This window comes from Molossus molossus, unplaced genomic scaffold (genome assembly GCF_014108415.1).
Source record: "Molossus molossus isolate mMolMol1 unplaced genomic scaffold, mMolMol1.p scaffold_m16_p_7, whole genome shotgun sequence".
In the NCBI taxonomy this organism is placed as follows: Eukaryota; Metazoa; Chordata; class Mammalia; order Chiroptera; family Molossidae; genus Molossus; species Molossus molossus.
In genome coordinates, this window is record NW_023425401.1 from 2,056,509 (window position 1) to 2,073,916 (window position 17,408).

The following is a 17,408-nucleotide window of genomic DNA, read 5'->3' on the forward strand; positions in this document are numbered from 1 at the left end:
TGGAGGGGAAAACCCCGGTCAGCTGCTCGGATTTGCCCAGAGATGGAGAGAAGACAACATCCAGGACACAAGGGCCGCTCGGCAGCGTGCGCAGCCCTCCCACTCCCAACCTGCAGTTTACTTGCTCATTAATAAAACGTCTCCACGACCACCCACATACGTGTGCCCAGCCCTTTGCAAACATCAGCCCTGTGAGTGGCCACCCTGGGCTCCCCTCACTGCGGGGGAGGGGGGGCGGCAGGGGCCTGCACCTCATCCAAAGCAGTCTGCCTGGGCCCGCCGGCCCCTCCCACCCCGTGTCCTGGCCTGGGGCTCCCGACGCATGGAGCCCCAGCTGGAAGCAGTGTCCATACACTCCTTTCCTTATCAAGCCCAGAGCACACGGGCTCAGACTGTCCCGCGTTCCTGAGGCTACCTGACTTGTCGCTTAGAAGTGATGCACAGAAAGCCGGTGACTTTGGCGGGCACCTGTGTCCTCAGAGAGCTCCCCCCGCCTCCCCCTGCCAAACCATCGCCATGGAAATCGACTCGGCTGGAATCGGCCGGCGGACCCCCCTCCAGCCCCCAAACCCAGGGTCACAGCCCCGGGAGCCGGCCTCCCAGTCTGGTGGCCAGGCTCTGAGGACAGTGGTACTCACGGGCAGCCGGCGGAGCTCGCTGTCGGTCCCCCCTCTCTCCTCGGTGACAGCTGAGAGGATGCGATTATGCGGTTGCCATTTATGCAGACAGAGTGTCCGCCTCCCCGAAGCCAATCAGAGCAGCGCTTGCCTCTCATTTATCGGAAGCATCTCCTCCGCCGCTGCCCGCTCCCAGGGCAAGGGGGCTAGGCGGGGCACGGCAGGACCAGGGGGGGCACAGCCTGCAGGGGCTGGGGCGCGGGGCCGAGGGAGAGGGGTCCTGTGCTCCCAGCTCTCCGAGTGGGACTCTGACTCTGCCAGGTCTCCTGGGCACTCTGGCATCTCGCGAACAAGCCCAGGCATCTCAGCTCTGTTCCGGGGTGACCAAGGGCCAGCTGGGCCTGGAAAGCCGGGGCACCAGCTCTGTGACAGCCCCGGCTGCACACGGGGCCGGCTCCTCTCTCCTCCCTCGGGCTCCTGGGCCCTGTGCCGGACGGCGGGGCCCAGCATGTGCCGGGAACTTCGCGCTCGCCCTCCAGGTCGAGGGAAGAAGGTGGCGAGGATTCCGACACAGCCTGATGTCGCCCAAAGCCCTGGTCTTTCTCCCCCGAGGCCAGCGTCCCAAACAGAGTTCTTAACAGAGCAGTGGGCTCCCCCCCCCCCCGCAGGCTGGGCAGTGCAGGACGTCAGGGTGCCTTTCTCTTCTCAGGTGAGCACAGGGTGCTGTGGACCTGGAAAGGGGGCCTCGGGGAGCCCACTCCAGCCAGGGGGCAGGGGCTTCCTCAGCTCCTACCACACGCACCCACACCCACACTCACGGGGCCCCTGGCTGTCGGGCGCCAGGGGCTCACCCACAGGGCCCTGGCGTAACGGAGCAGAATCCCTTCCTGAGGCAGCGCCTCATGGGGTGGAGACTCGTGGGGCCTGAGCAGACGAGGGACGGCAGGGCTGCTCCTCAGCGGGTGGGGGGCCAGCAGGGGCCTGGCCTGTGCACAGGGCGGCTGGAGCGAGGGGTTGGGCATGGATCGAGGGGCAGCGCGGAGGCTGGCGGAGGCTGGGAACCACCCAGCCGAGAGGAGCTGCCCCCGCCCTGCGGGATGGCCCAGGGCAGGGAGGGTTGCCCTGCATGGCGGCCGCATGCACAGGGCTCCAGCAGGGTCTGGGCCCCTCTGCCCCTTGGCAGGGTCACGTGGGGGCTCTCCCAGCACATAGCTTGGCCCAGCACAGGCCCTCGGTAAACCTGGATGACGCCTGGAGGCTACGCAGGAGGGGGATACAGAAGGGTGAGGGGCTGACACCCCAGCTCTGGCCTCTGAGGAGAGGGACATCTCCGTTTCAATCACTGTGATATCGCGGGGCTTTTGGGAAGGTCACGGCATTTTCACACGGGCTCATCGAGCCCTCACAGTGGCCTCCCGTGGACCAAGGCCATCACCCACATTGTACAGATGAGGAAACAGAGGCCCAGAGAAGTCAGGACACGTGCCCAAGGTCACAGAGCTAACACGGGGCTGAGCAGGGCTCACCCACACTGCTCCCCGCCGGCCAGCCTGCCCTTGTGCTGGGTGTGGCCGGGTCTGCCGCGGGGGTCCCGCCGCAGGGTGGCAGACAGACCACGAAGAGTCAACAGGAGAGAGGAGGCAGATGCCAGCTGCGCCCAGCATGCAGCAGGTGTGAGGACGCAGAGCCCGAGGGAGGCCGGGCGGGCAGCCCTGGACGGCGCTCGGGGCAAGGCCGGTCCGGGAGGCCGCGAGCGAGGCCGAAGGTGCGCGGCTCAGGAAGCGGACGGGGCAGGACAGGCGACAGTGGAGAGAGGGAGGAGTCTGAGGTCTGAATCCGAGTGGAAGCAGAAAAATGTGCGTGGGTGAGGGCGCCGGGCTCCGGGCTCCAGCGCAAGGCTGTCCTCCTCACCCGAGGGTGACGGTGGGCCAGCCGCTGGGCCGCCCGCAGTGCTGACCACAAGACAGGACTCACCTTAGGACAGGACAGTGGGCGGAGCCCAACCACGGACCTGCTGGACTGTATGAGGAGCCTTACAAAGCCGTGAGGATGGGGAAGACCTGTGGACACGGCGGTCAATGTCCGTCCGTTCGTGGGGAGGAACACGCGACACTGTGTTTCCAATGTCCTCAGTCAGAACCCGGACACAGACATCTGACTGTAAAATAAATATACATGGCCCTGGCCGGACTGGCTCAGCGGTTAGAGCGTCGGCCCGCGGGCCTGAGAGTCCCGGGTTTGGTTCCCGCTAAGGGCGCGTACCTCGGTTGCAGTTTGTCCCCGGCCCTGGTTGGGTCGTGTGGGTGGTGACCACTCAATGTGTTTCTCTCAAGTCGATGTTTCTCTCTCTCTCTCTTCCTCCCTCCCTCCCTCCCTCTCTATCTGAAGATAAATGCAAAAATGTCCTTGGATATGGATTTAAAAAAATATATTTTTTTAAGTATAAAGTAAATATCCATGGAAAAGCAGGAGTCTGAGAGGGGGCCGTGTGCTCTGGAGAAAGGGGATCTGGTGGGGGCTGGCTCCACACCCTTCCGGACAGAGAAGCTGTGAAGAGGTGATGTTTCTGCTGTAAGGACACAGACTGACCAACGAACAGAGCAGAGAGCCGGGAAAACACCCCACAAAGGAAGGAACACAAACACAGGGAGAATAACACAGTAATAAAGACCACAGACTAGCAAACAGAGTTGGGACAACTGGTCAACACTTGGGGACAAATGAAATGGAACCCGTCCTCACTCCCGGCAGATTAAACCCTCAACCGAAAGGCAGACTGTGTGGGGCGACAGAGAGAGAGGTGTGTGTTTGTGACCGTGGAGGGCAAAGATTTCTTATACGATCCCTTTAATCAGATAACCATAAAAGACTGACGGATTTGACTGCCTGACTGTGAAGAATTTCTAGTTCACCCTGGCCTGTTTGGCTCAGCAGTTGGAGCGTTGGCCCGGGGACCAAAGAGTCACAGGGTTGATTCTGGTCAAGGGCACGGACCTCGGTTGCGGTTCGTCCCCGGCCCTGGTCGGGGTCGTGTGGGAGGCAACCAGTCTATGTGTCTCTCTCTCTCACATGGATGTTTCTCCCTCTCTCCCTCCCACTCTATCTGAAGATAAATTAAAAATATATATATATCCTTGGGTGAGGATTAAGAAAAAAGCATGTCTGTTCTTCCAACTGCAGAAACCAGAAAGACAGACGGCAAAGCAGAGGCCGGTATTCGAAATGCACAGAGCCCGTCATGGGTTGGGCTATAATATAAAGACATTAGCAGTAAGAAAAAGTCAACCCAACAGAAACGAAAACAAAAGGTCTCGTAAATATGTGAGGAGGTGGTCTCTCTCCTCAGTAACCAGAGATAAGGGCAGTATTCACATTTCTTCATCATGTCCCAGGTGCCAGGTGTTTTCCATGGAATCCTCCAACGGGTATCAACACCCCATTTTACAGAGGAAGAGACAGACGCGCAGGGAAGCCGGTGCCCAGACCCGCGGTGGAAAGGGGCGGAGAGGAACCGGGTGCTGGTCACTCAGGTCTGGGCCATCAGGCCGGGCCCCCGCCTCATCAGACCGTGCCCGCCGCACCCCCGCCGCACCCCCGCCACCGGCAGCACGGGCGACAACCCTTAAACACCAGGAACAACCTCCAGCCCTCCGGTGAATTAACCTCCAAGCAGACGTTCTGCACTGTGAAACCGGAGGTCGAGGTGTCACCATTTCCAGCAAGAATAATCTGATTAAGAATCAAAGCGGAGACTTGCCTGTGGGGAGTTTGGTTCCGGGGGTCGGCCTGCTGTCCCTCAGGAGAGCCGGGGCTGGGGGGGCCGGACGTGGGGGAGAGCCTGGGTTCGTGCTCACAGCTCTGCGCCGGTTTGGCCTTCCCAGCCTTTGTGCTGGTTAAACATTAACTTGGGATGGAAGGCCTCACCCCCAGCCAGCGCCCTGCAGAGCCAGATCCCGTCCTGGACTCTGGGGACAGTGCACGGCTTCAACTCACTGCTCTGTGGAGACTTGGGATCTGCGGGACCCACTGGACCCCGTGAGAAGCCCCGGGTGCCGGGAGAGCGGTCGTGTGTTTGCCCCCACAGGATGTCTCCCCAAGGTTAAACACGCGCGCACCTCAGCAAATGTGCCGCCCAGGAGGGGCGGCTGGCAGGGAGCACAGGACCGCCAGCCGAGGGTGCAGTCCAGCGGGCGCCGTGCCACCGTGGTCACGGAGCGCTGCCCGCCGCTGAGACTTCAGCCTCGACGTCACCCGTCCAGGAGCGCAGGCCGGTGCCGTCGCCGCGGGAGCCTTCTGCGATGCGCTTGGTCCACGCACGGTGCTGGGGAGCCATGACACCCGGCTTTCTGTCCCGCCCCCAGAGGGAACGGGGTGTGCCTCTCCACTGGGCGGCTCTGTGACACGCAGGCCAGTCCACTGCCCTTCTAGGCCGAATGGCTTGAGGCGTGACCCGTGAACCCCAGGCCCTAATGCGTCTGACGGCAGAGGCTGGTTGGCAGGGAGGCTGACCCCACCTAGCCCGGGAACAACTGCTCGTCCCTAGTATTTGGGATCCCTGAGCCTGGGTCCCTGGTGATCCCTCGTGGGAGAAACCATGGTCAGGTCAGGACGAAAGCCACCTGACCCAGCAGGACACCAACTGCAGTCCATTCCAGGCCCTCATCCCGGGCCCTCCCTGACCGTCCCGTCGGGCACACAGTGAAGCTGTCACGAGAACTTGGAGGTTCGGAGGGGGTCCCAGCAGCCCCTGACCCACACTTCTCCCCAGGCCTGACGTGGACCTGCCAGGGGCTCCCCATGGGCTGTGCTGTGACCCACGACTGTGGCCCTGGGCCCGCCCTTGGGGAAGGTAAACAAACAGCCCACGAGACCATTGTCGTCGAGGAAGGGCCTGCAGTGGCCTGTACGGGCCAACCAGGGGCACGTCACATGCGTGGCAGAGCCCCCGCTGAACCGCCGCGTGCCCCACCTCCGTGACACCCTGGCTCCTCCCCCTGACCAGGCTGCCTCCTCGTTTAGGCCACTTAAAGCTGAGGCCGCTTTTGTAACCCACCTCTCAAGGTCACGGGGACAGGGTCTCCGGAAGATGCAGACCCTTGGTTCCATGTGCTCCGCCCGTCACCCCCCAACCCCCCGCCCACTACTGTCAGACACTGTTCTTTATGTCCACGTGTTGTACCGGACACCTCGGACTACCCTTGGACAAGCGAAGTTTAAATGCTGCTGGCCCGGCCGGTGTGGCTCAGTGGCTGAGCATCAACCCTGCACCAAGAGGTCGCCGGTTCGATTCCCAGTCAGGGCACATGCCCAGGTTGTGGGCCAGATTCCGTGGGGGGCGTGCAGGAGGAGTCCAGTCGATGTTCTCATCGATGTTTCTCTCTCCCTGTCCCTTCCTCTCTCTAAAATCAATAATGGAAATATAAATAAAATAAACACTGTTGGGTGGGGAGCGGGGCTCCATGGCAATGAGGGGCCCTGATCCAGGCACGTGGGGACCCTGGCTGGGATGACTGGACCCTAGAAGGTGGACGGCTGAGGGAAAGTGACCGGTCCCGGGAGTGTGCTGGTGAGGCAGGAGCAGGACAGACGGGCAGCCTTGGGACAGACGTGGAGGCAGCGCAGGGCAGGGCAGGGCGCAGCCAGGCACCGAGGACCCTCCTGGCAGCAGGGACAGGTGTGCTCCGGGGTGGACAAGGCCGAGCTGTGACACCTGCGTGCTCTCTGCTGTGCGGGGCGGGGCGGGGCGGGGCAGGAGGGCGGGGTCCCCAGGTGAGGTCCCAGGAAGGAGAGACACGGGGTAGCATCTCCCCCAATCCTTCCGCCAAGTCCTCCTGGGACTAGAAAGTGCAGGTTCCTGCCACGTGAACAGCCCACTGGAGCAGGGAAATGACCCTGGACTTCTCGAATGGGTTTCCGGTGGGTTTGCTAAGCCTGAGTGGAGCTCCAGGCCCCCCGTTCCTGCAGGGGAGCTGAGGCCGCCAGGCACCAGCGCAGAGCCCACCCAGCCTGCTGACCGATCGATCGGAGAGCCGGGACTCGGCAGGGCCACGCTGGCCAGCAGGTGCTCCCCAGCTCCTCTCGCCTCGTGCTCCCCGGCGCGAGCACCATGGCGCCCCCCCCCCCAAAGGGTTTTGGCTGCTGAGCAGCTGGAGGTTTTAAAAAAACAGAAACGGACACGGATAGCAAACGAAAAACACTGTATTAATGTTTATTTCAAATTACAAGAAAGAGATCACCAGTCCCTTATTTGTACAAAAATACCTGAACGTTTACAAGTGGGTCATGAGCTGAGGACCTATGTACAGAGGAGCAAAGCACATGGAGCGAAGTTCTGTCTCCTAACACCTTCTGCGTTCCCTGGCAACGCGGCCGCGGGGTGGTCATCGGGCTGGCCGCGCAGTCGCCCTCGCCGGGAGCGATCCCGCCCCGGGAGGCGAGCCGACGGCTCGGACCGTCAGGCACGAGGTGCAGAAACACAAGACAGAACTCCTGAGTGAGGCACATATTTCTTCAGGGTTCAGCAGACAGAAAAGCATCCTGACCTAACAGAGCTCGCCCAGGAAGTGGGGCCCCTTAAGCACCGTGTTTCCTTCTCCGTGTTGCCCGGGCTGCTCCACGGAGGTTCATTTTAAAAGAAAATCACAGGCAGAGAGATGACAACTCAGCAGGCTCCAGGGCGACCCTGAGCTGTCCTGGTTACATTCACGTCACTGAAATACAAAAATAAAGGCTGGTGTGCTCGGCCCCCGGCTGGCAGGTGGACGGAGCCTCCTCCGGGGACCGGCTGCTGTCAGGCGGCCCCCCGGCCCGGGCAAGACGAGGCGGCGCCCCGCCAAGTCGGCCCCGTGAACAATTCACCGCGGCCGGGAAGGCACCAGGGCCAGGTCACACCAGCTACATGCGGAACTGAGTCAGAGTCAAGCTTCTGCTGCCCTTTTAAATAAAATGCTCATAAATATGAAATGCTGAGAACTCTGGCTGTCTGCCGGGAAGGGTGTGCGGGCCTCACCTCGCCGGTGGGCTGGTCCGCGCGAACAGGAAGGCGTCAGAGAGGCCTGTTCCGCGTTGTTTCTAAGATTCAACACCCAACCAGCAAAGAGAATGTGTGACGGCGTCACTGGAGAGTCGGCCCCTGGGGTGGACGCGGGGCAGCGCACCGCGGGGGGCGCTCGGGACTCGTCAAATGGTCAATGGTGTGAAAAGATGAACTGGGAACTGGGTAAAAAAAAAAAAAAAGAAAAAAAAAGGAAAAAATAAAGAAGATAACACAAGTAAGCGCTTATGGTTAAACACATCTACTAAAGCTTCTTCATTTGTATAAGTGGACAGTCATGGAAACGAGAGTGTGGCCTGTGCAGGGCCTCGCCGTTCGAGAACACTGACTGGCGTGGGGGGACGTGCTCCCCGAGGCCGCCGGCCTGTCTGAGCGGTGTTTCTGGGGAGCCCCGCGGCAGGTCAGCGCGGGGCCGTCCCGTGGGGCACGTCCAGAGGGGCCAGTCAAGTGTCAGAACTGCTATTGGACAAGAAAATCACTTTCACCACAGTAGTCTGTGTGCTCGTCAGAGACCAAAGGTAAAGAAAGACACGGCCACTCTCAAACCTGGTAACAGCTCGGGGGACAGGGCACCCCCGACCTGGCTCCCGGAGCGGGGAGCAGTGTGGCTGGTACTGGAAAAATAGGTCCATGTCCGCAGCTGCTGTGAGGTACGAGCCGGCAGGGGGGCGGCCAGCTGCCTCTGGCACGGGGCCTTCAGGACGGGGGTCACCGGGCACCATCGCGGATGCCGGGCTGGGGATGCGCCCTTTCGATGCTGTCATCTGCGTCACCGTGGAAACCTGCGAGCCCGCAGGAAGCCGAGCAGATGACATTTTCTTGTCAGAATCTTGAATCTCCGAGGGAGGACAGCGTGAGGGGGCTCACGTCACTGCAGGGGCGAGGCGGGACCCGTTCATTCTGGAACAGGCTGCAGAGGCCCCGGTGGACGGAGGGCTGGCAGACGGGGCACCACGTGTGTCTCGGGAAGGCTGTGTGTCCGACTTGCGGGGCGGCCACTCGGCCCCGCCGGGCGCGGGCGGTGACCGTTCTGAGGAAGCGAGCCTCCTGCGCTGGGGGAGAGAGGTGCCCTAGGACAGGATCGGGGGGACCTGCGCACAGAGGAGCGGCTGGCAGACCGTGGATGCCTGACGGGTCCACGGAGTGCGCCCAGGGCAGACCACAGGTGACACCTTTAATTTTTTGTTAAGAAAAGCTCTTCAAGTATGTTGGGAAGGGCGAGGGCGTGCGTTATTCGGACGCCGACTCCACCTACGGTGACCTGCAGGAGGTGGGGCCGCCCTCGGGAGGCCTCTGGGGCCCAGTCCGTGCCGTCTGCCGTCCGGAACTGCCGCTCCGTCTTCTATGCGCTAAGAAGCCACATCCCCGCCACCAGAGGCTGAATACAACAGGGGAAACAGAGGAGTGCAAAAAAGTGATCAATAACAAAAAGTAAACATCGCAGTTTTAATTGTCAAGATTATTCCAGGGCAAGAGTTTATATCCAATCACTTCTCTCCGATCCCCGCGTGGCCCCGCCAGGACCGTCTTCCCGCTTGATCTCAATTTGGCGCGCGCTCTTTGGTGCCCCCATGTGGCCGGCAGGACCCACAGCAGCAAATCATCGTTAAGTCCAAGAAACTAGGCAATCTTGAGGGGGGGGGATGGCACCAAAGGAACTGATTTCGCTCCCAAGGTACAGAATTAAAATGTATTCTCAACCATGCACAGGCCTCCTCCTCCTCCTCCTCCATCAGCCGCGGCGGGTCTGAGGTCGCGGGTCACAAGGACGCGCCTCAGCCGCCGGGCGAGCCGCGTGCGAAGTCACAAAGCCACGCGGACACAGTGATGCTTCAGCTTGCAAGGCAGCACGCCCTTGTTGAGCTGGTAGAAGTCGACGAGCTGGATCAGGTCGGAGAATTTGGTGTTCCCATCATCAAGGCTGAAGAACATCTGCCCGTCATCCTCACACTAAGAGACACAAGAACACTCGCCAGGTTAGAGGCCGCCCCTCGGCGACGCAATAGGGAGCCCGGTCGGCACGGAGCCCGCCGTCTGGTTCCTAAGGGCCACGGTGCCGCCTGCAGGGTGAGCTAACATCGGGGCAGGAGGTCGGCAGTGGGGTGTCTGAGCTGGGTGCGGTCACACCCCTACGGGGTGCCGGACTCAGTGGGCACTGGTCCTGAGGGGGTCGTGGGGAAGACATTCACGTCCCTCCAGCTTGCCCGCCCAGGAGGGTGAGGTAGACCAGTTAACCTGTAAGTATTCACCCGCAACCTCCTTTGGCCCCTGATGCTCACTCGGCCTCACTACCAAGTAAACGCTGCACCAGGGTAAAGGTTAACCAGCCACAGGGTGAGCAGCTTCCTGAGGCCCCCCATCATTTGGCAGCTATTTCTACTAGAACAGAGAAGCTCTCAGGATGAACCGAACGGCCGACCGTAATGAGGGGGTTAGGAGCACACAGCTGAAAGTGCAGGTATAGCTTCTGACTCCCCAAAACCTAACTGCTACTCAATTCACACATATTTTGTATGTTATGTGTATTATGTACCGCTTTCTCACAATAAAGTAAGCTAAAGAAAAGAAAATGTGACTAAGAACATCTTAAGAACAGTACCAATTGAAAGACAATTGACATATAAGAGGACCCCTAATTTCAAGCTTGTGTGGTTTAGTGTGAACTGTATTCCTAGCATTGTTCTTACTCAGCACATTTTAATATCGATCACTGATACACTAATACAGTGTGAGCAGGACAGTCCCAGGGAGGCCGTCGGCTTCACACCTCGTCCCCTGCACTGTCCCATGGAGACCGTCGGCTTCACACCTGGTCCCCTGCACTGTCCCGTGGAGACCGTCAGCTTCACACCTGGTCCCCTGCACTGTCCCAGGGAGACCGTCAGCTTCACACCTGGTCCCCCGCACTGTCCCGTGGAGACCGTCGGCTTCACACCTCATCCCCTGCACTGTCCCATGGAGACCGTCAGCTTCACACCTGGTCCCCTGCACTGTCCCAGGGAGACCGCCGGCTTCACACCTCATCCCCTGCACTGTCCCATGGAGACCGTCAGCTTCACACCTGGTCCCCTGCACTGTCCCATGGAGACCGTCGGCTTCACACCTGGTCCCCTGCACTGTCCCGTGGAGACCGTCGGCTTCACACCTCATCCCCTGCACTGTCCCATGGAGACCGTCGGCTTCACACCTGGTCCCCTGCACTGTCCCATGGAGACCGTCAGCTTCACACCTGGTCCCCTGCACTGTCCCGTGGAGACCGTCAGCTTCACACCTGGTCCCCTGCACTGTCCCGTGGAGACCGTCAGCTTCACACCTGGTCCCCTGCACTGTCCCATGGAGACCGTCAGCTTCACACCTGGTCCCCTGCACTGTCCCATGGAGACCGTCGGCTTCACACCTGGTCCCCTGCACTGTCCCGTGGAGACCGTCAGCTTCACACCTGGTCCCCTGCACTGTCCCGTGGAGACCGTCGGCTTCACACCTGGTCCCCTGCACTGTCCCGTGGAGACCGTCGGCTTCACACCTCATCCCCTGCACTGTCCCATGGAGACCGTCAGCTTCACACCTGGTCCCCTGCACTGTCCCGTGGAGACCGTCAGCTTCACACCTGGTCCCCTGCACTGTCCTGGGGAGACCGTCGGCTTCACACCTGGTTCCCTGCACTGTCCTGGGGAGACCGTCGGCTTCACACCTGGTCCCCTGCACTGTCCCATGGAGACCGTCGGCTTCACACCTGGTCCCCTGCACTGTCCCATGGAGGCCGTCGGCTTCACACCTGGTCCCTGCACTGTCCTTGGGAGACCGTCGGCTTCACACCTGGTCCCCTGCACTGTCCCATGGAGACCGTCGGCTTCACACCTGGTCCCCTGCACTGTCCCATGGAGACCGTCGGCTTCACACCTGGTTCCCTGCACTGTCCTGGGGAGACCGTCGGCTTCACACCTGGTCCCCTGCACTGTCCCATGGAGACCGTCGGCTTCACACCTGGTCCCCTGCACTGTCCCATGGAGACCGTTGGCTTCACACCTGGTCCCCTGCACTGTCCCATGGAGGCCGTCGGCTTCACACCTGGTCCCCTGCACTGTCCCATGGAGGCCGTCGGCTTCACACCTGGTCCCCTGCACTGTCCAGGGGAGACGTCGGCTTCAAGACCTAGTCCCCTGCACTGTCCCATGAGACCGTCGCTTCAAACACCTTGTCCCCTGCAACTGGCCCGAGGAGACCGTCGGCTTCACACCTGGTCCCCTGCACTTGTCCCATGGAGACCGTCGGCTTCACACCTGTCCCCTGCACTGTCCCATGGAAGGCCGGCGGCTTTCACACCTGGTTCCCTGCACATGGTCCCATGGAGGACCGTCGCTTCACAACTGGTCCCTGCACTGTCCCCCCCCATGGAGACCGTCGGCTTCACAAAACCTGATCCCCTGCACTGTCCCATGGGGAGACCGTCGGCTTCACACACCTGGTCCCCTGCACTGTCCATGGGGAGACCGTCGGCTTCACAACCTCGTTCCCCGGCACTGTCCCATGGAGACCAGTACGGCTTCACATCCTGGTCCCCTTGCACTGTCCCATGGAGACCGTGCGGCTTCACACCTTCGTCCCCTGCACTGTCCCATGGAGAGCCGTCGGCTTCACACTGGTCCCCTGCACTGTTCCCATGGAGACCGTCGGCTTCATCACCTCGTCCCCTGCACTGTCCCATGGAGACCGTCGGCTTCACACCTAGTCCCTGCACTGTCCCATGGAGACCGTCGGCTTCACACCTGGTCCCCTGCACTGTCCCAGGGAGACCGTCGGCTTCACACCTCGTCCCCTGCACTGTCCCATGGAGACCAGTCGGCTTCACACCTGGTCCCCTGCACTGTCCCAGGGAGACCGTCGGCTTCACACACCTGTCCCCTGCACTGTCCCATGGAGACCATCGGCTTCACACCTGGTTCCCTGCACTGTCCCATGGAGACCGGCGGCTTCACACCTGGTCCCGCACTGTCCCATGGAGGCCGTCGGCTTCACACCTGGTCCCCTGCACTGTCCCATGGAGACCGTCGGCTTCACACCTGGTCCCCTGCACTGTCCCATGGAGACCAGTCGGCTTCACACCTGTCCCCTGCACTGTCCCATGGAGACCGTCGGCTTCACACCTGGTTCCCTGCACTGTCCTGGGGAGACCGTCGGCTTCACACCTGGTCCCCTGCACTGTCCCATGGAGACCGTCGGCTTCACACCTGGTCCCCTGCACTGTCCTGGGGAGACCGTCGGCTTCACACCTGGTCCCCTGCACTGTCCCGGGGAGACCGTCGGCTTCACACCTGGTTCCCTGCACTGTCCCAGGGAGACCGTCGGCTTCACACCTCTGTCCCTGCACTGTCCCATGGAGGCCGTCGGCTTCACACCTCTGTCCCTGCACTGTCCCATGGAGACCGTCGGCTTCACACCTGGTCCCCTGCACTGTCCCATGGAGACCGTCAGCTTCACACCTGGTCCCCTGCACTGTCCCATGGAGGCCGTCGGCTTCACACCTGGTCCCCTGCACTGTCCCGGGGAGACCGTCGGCTTCACACCTGGTCCCCTGCACTGTCCCATGGAGACCGTCGGCTTCACACCTGGTCCCCTGCACTGTCCCATGGAGGCCGTCGGCTTCACACCTCATCCCCTGCACTGTCCCAGGGAGACCGTCGGCTTCACACCTGGTCCCCTGCACTGTCCCATGGAGACCGTCGGCTTCACACCTCATCCCCTGCACTGTCCCATGGAGACCGTCGGCTTCACACCTCATCCCCTGCACTGTCCCATGGAGACCGTCGGCTTCACACCTGGTCCCCTGCACTGTCCCATGGAGGCCGTCGGCTTCACACCTCATCCCCTGCACTGTCCCAGGGAGACCGTCGGCTTCACACCTGGTCCCCTGCACTGTCCCATGGAGACCGTCGGCTTCACACCTCATCCCCTGCACTGTCCCATGGAGACCGTCGGCTTCACACCTGGTCCCCTGCACTGTCCCAGGGAGACCGTCGGCTTCACACCTCATCCCCTGCACTGTCCCATGGAGACCGTCGGCTTCACACCTGGTCCCCTGCACTGTCCCATGGAGACCGTTGGCTTCACACCTGGTCCCCTGCACTGTCCCAGGGAGGCCGTCGGCTTCACACCTGGTCCCCTGCACTGTCCCATGGAGGCCGTTGGCTTCACACCTGGTCCCCTGCACTGTCCCAGGGAGACCGTCGGCTTCACACCTGGTCCCCTGCACTGTCCCATGGAGACCGTCGGCTTCACACCTGGTCCCCTGCACTGTCCCAGGGGAGACCGTCGGCTTCACACACCTGGTCCCTGCACTGTCCCATGGAGACCGTCGGCTTCACACCTGGTCCCCTGCACTGTCCCATGGAGGCCGTCGGCTTCACACCTGGTTCCCTGCACTGTCCCATGGAGACCGTCGGCTTCACACCTGGTCCCCTGCACTGTCCCATGGAGACCGTCGGCTTCACACCTGGTCCCCTGCACTGTCCTGGGGAGACCGTCGGCTTCACACCTGGTCCCTGCAACTGTCCCATGGAGACCCGTCGGCTTCACACCTGTCCCCTGCACTGTCCCATGGAGACCGTCGGCTTCACACCTGGTCCCCCTGCACTTCCCATGGAGACCGTCGGCTTCACACCTGGTCCCCTGCACTGTCCCATGGAGACCGTCGGCTTCACACCTGGTTCCCTGCACTGTCCCATGGAGACCGTCGGCTTCACACCTGGTCCCCTGCACTGTCCCATGGAGACCGTCGGCTTCACACCTCGTCCCCTGCACTGTCCCATGGAGACCGTCGGCTTTCACACCTGGTCCCCTGCACTGTCCCCATGGAGACCGTCGGCTTCACACCTGGTCCCCTGCACTGTCCCATGGAGACCGTCGGCTTCACACCTCATCCCCTGCACTGTCCCATGGAGACCGTCGGCTTCACACCTGGTCCCCTGCACTGTCCCGTGGAGACCGTCGGCTTCACACCTCGTCCCCTGCACTGTCCCATGGAGACCATCGCTTCAACACCTGGTCCCCTCACTGTCCCATGGAGACCGTCGGCTTCACACCTAGTCCCCTTGCACTGTCCCATGGAGACCATCGGCTTTCACACCTGGGGTCCCTGCACTGTCCCATGGAGACCGCCGGCTTCACACCTGGTTCCCTGCACTGTCCCATGGAGGCCGTCGGCTTCACACCTGGTCCCCTGCACTGTCCCATGGAGACCGTCGGCTTCACACCTGGTTCCCTGCACTGTCCTGGGGAGACCGTCGGCTTCACACCTGGTCCCCTGCACTGTCCCATGGAGACCGTCGGCTTCACACCTGGTCCCCTGCACTGTCCCATGGAGACCGTCGGCTTCACACCTGGTCCCCTGCACTGTCCCATGGAGACCGTCGGCTTCACACCTGGTTCCCTGCACTGTCCTGGGGAGACCGTCGGCTTCACACCTGGTTCCCTGCACTGTCCCATGGAGACCGTCGGCTTCACACCTGGTCCCCTGCACTGTCCCATGGAGACCGTCGGCTTCACACCTCGTCCCCTGCACTGTCCCATGGAGACCGTCGGCTTCACACCTGGTTCCCTGCACTGTCCTGGGGAGACCGTCGGCTTCACACCTGGTCCCCTGCACTGTCCCATGGAGACCGTCGGCTTCACACCTGGTTCCCTGCACTGTCCTGGGGAGACCGTCGGCTTCACACCTGGTCCCCTGCACTGTCCCATGGAGACCGTCGGCTTCACACCTGGTCCCCTGCACTGTCCCATGGAGACCGTCGGCTTCACACCTGGTTCCCTGCACTGTCCTGGGGGAGACCGTCGGCCTTCACACCATTGGTCCCCTGCACTGTCCCGGGGAGACCGTCGGCTTCACACCTGGTTCCCTGCACTGTCCCAGGGAGACCGTCGGCTTCACACCTCTGTCCCTGCACTGTCCCATGGAGGCCGTCGGCTTCACACCTCTGTCCCTGCACTGTCCCATGGAGACCGTCGGCTTCACACCTGGTTCCCTGCACTGTCCTGGGGGAGACCGTCGGCTTCACACCTGGTCCCCTGCACTGTCCATGGAGACCGTCGGCTTCACACCTGGTTCCCTGCACTGTCCTGGGGAGACCGTCGGCTCACACCTGGTCCCCTGCACTGTCCCATGGAGACCGTCGGCTTCACACCTGGTTCCCTGCACTGTCCTGGGGAGGACCGTCGGCTTCACACCTGGTCCCCTGCACTGTCCCATGGAGACCGTCGGCTTCACACCTGGTTCCCCTGCACTGTCCCAGGGAGACCGTCGGCTTCACACCTGGTCCCCTGCACTGTCCCATGGAGACCGTCGGCTTCACACCTGGTCCCCTGCACTGTCCCATGGAGACCGTCGGCTTCACACCTGGTTCCCTGCACTGTCCCATGGAGGCCGTCGGCTTCACAACTGGTCCCTGCACTGTCCCAGGGAGGCCGTCGGCTTCACACCTGGTCCCTGCACTGTCCCATGGAGACGTCGGCTTCACACCTGTCCCTGCACTGTCCCATGGAGGACCGTCGGCTTCACACCTCTGGTCCCTGCACTGTCCCATGGAGGACCGTCGGCTTCACACCTGGTCCCCTGCACTGTCCCATGGAGACCGTCGGCTTCACACCTGGTCCCCTGCACTGTCCCATGGAGGCCGTCGGCTTCACACCTGGTCCCCTGCACTGTCCCAGGGAGACCGTCGGCTTCACACCTGGTCCCCTGCACTGTCCCATGGGAGACTCGTCGTCTTCACACCTGGGCCCCTGCACTGTCCCATGGAGACCGTCGGCTTCAACACCTGGTCCCCTGCACTGTCCCATGGGACCGTCGCTCACACCTCATCCCCTGCACTGTCCCATGGAGACCGTCGCTTCACACCTGGTCCACTGCACTGTCCCATGGAGACCGTCGGCTTCACACCTCGGTCCCCTGCACTGTCCCATGGAGACCGTCGGCTTCACACCTGGTCCCCTGCACTGTCCCAGGGAGACCGTCGGCTTCACACCTGGCTCCCCTGCACTGTCCCTGGAGACCGTCGGCTTCACACCTGGTCCCCTGCACTGTCCCAGTGGAGACCGTCGGCTTCACACCTGGTCCCCTGCACTGTCCCATGGAGACCGTCGGCTTCACACCTGGTCCCCTGCACTGTCCATGGAGGACCGTCGGCTTACACCTGGTCCCCTGAACTGTCCCATGGAGCCGTCGGCTTCACACCTGGTCCCCTGCACTGTCCCATGGAGGACCGTCGGCTTCACACCTGGTCCCCTGCACTGTCCAGGAGACCGTCAGCTTCACACGTCTGTCCCTGCACTTGTCCCATGGAGACCGTCGGCTTCACACCTGGTCCCTGCACTGTCCCATGGAGGACCGTCGGCTTCACACCTGGTCCCCTGCACTGTCCCATGGAGCCGTCGGCTCACACTGGGTCCCCTGCACTGTCCCATGGAGACCGTCGGCTCACAACCTGGTCCCTGCACTGTCCCATGGAGACCGTCGGCTTCACACCTGGTCCCCTGCACTGTCCCATGGAGACCGTCGGCTTCACACCTGGTCCCCTGCACTGTCCCATGGAGACCGTCGGCTTCACACCTGGTCCCCTGCACTGTCCCATGGAGACCGTCAGCTTCACACGTCTGTCCCTGCACTGTCCCATGGAGACCGTCGGCTTCACACCTGGTCCCCTGCACTGTCCCATGGAGACCGTCGGCTTCACACCTGGTCCCCT

At 62.0% G+C, this 17,408-nt stretch overlaps 1 protein-coding gene across 1 annotated transcript in view; it reads right to left on the bottom strand.

The window, feature by feature from the left end:
• Nucleotides 1–6,799: 6,799 nt before the first annotated feature.
• The window catches only part of GRB10 (growth factor receptor bound protein 10), a 120,790-nt gene continuing 110,181 nt past the window's right edge, over nucleotides 6,800–17,408 (bottom strand). Inside the window, exon 16 of the mRNA XM_036247323.1 lies at nucleotides 6,800–9,621. Coding sequence (XP_036103216.1) covers nucleotides 9,475–9,621 — 147 coding nt within the window. The 3' untranslated portion in view covers nucleotides 6,800–9,474. The remainder of the gene's footprint in view (nucleotides 9,622–17,408) is intronic.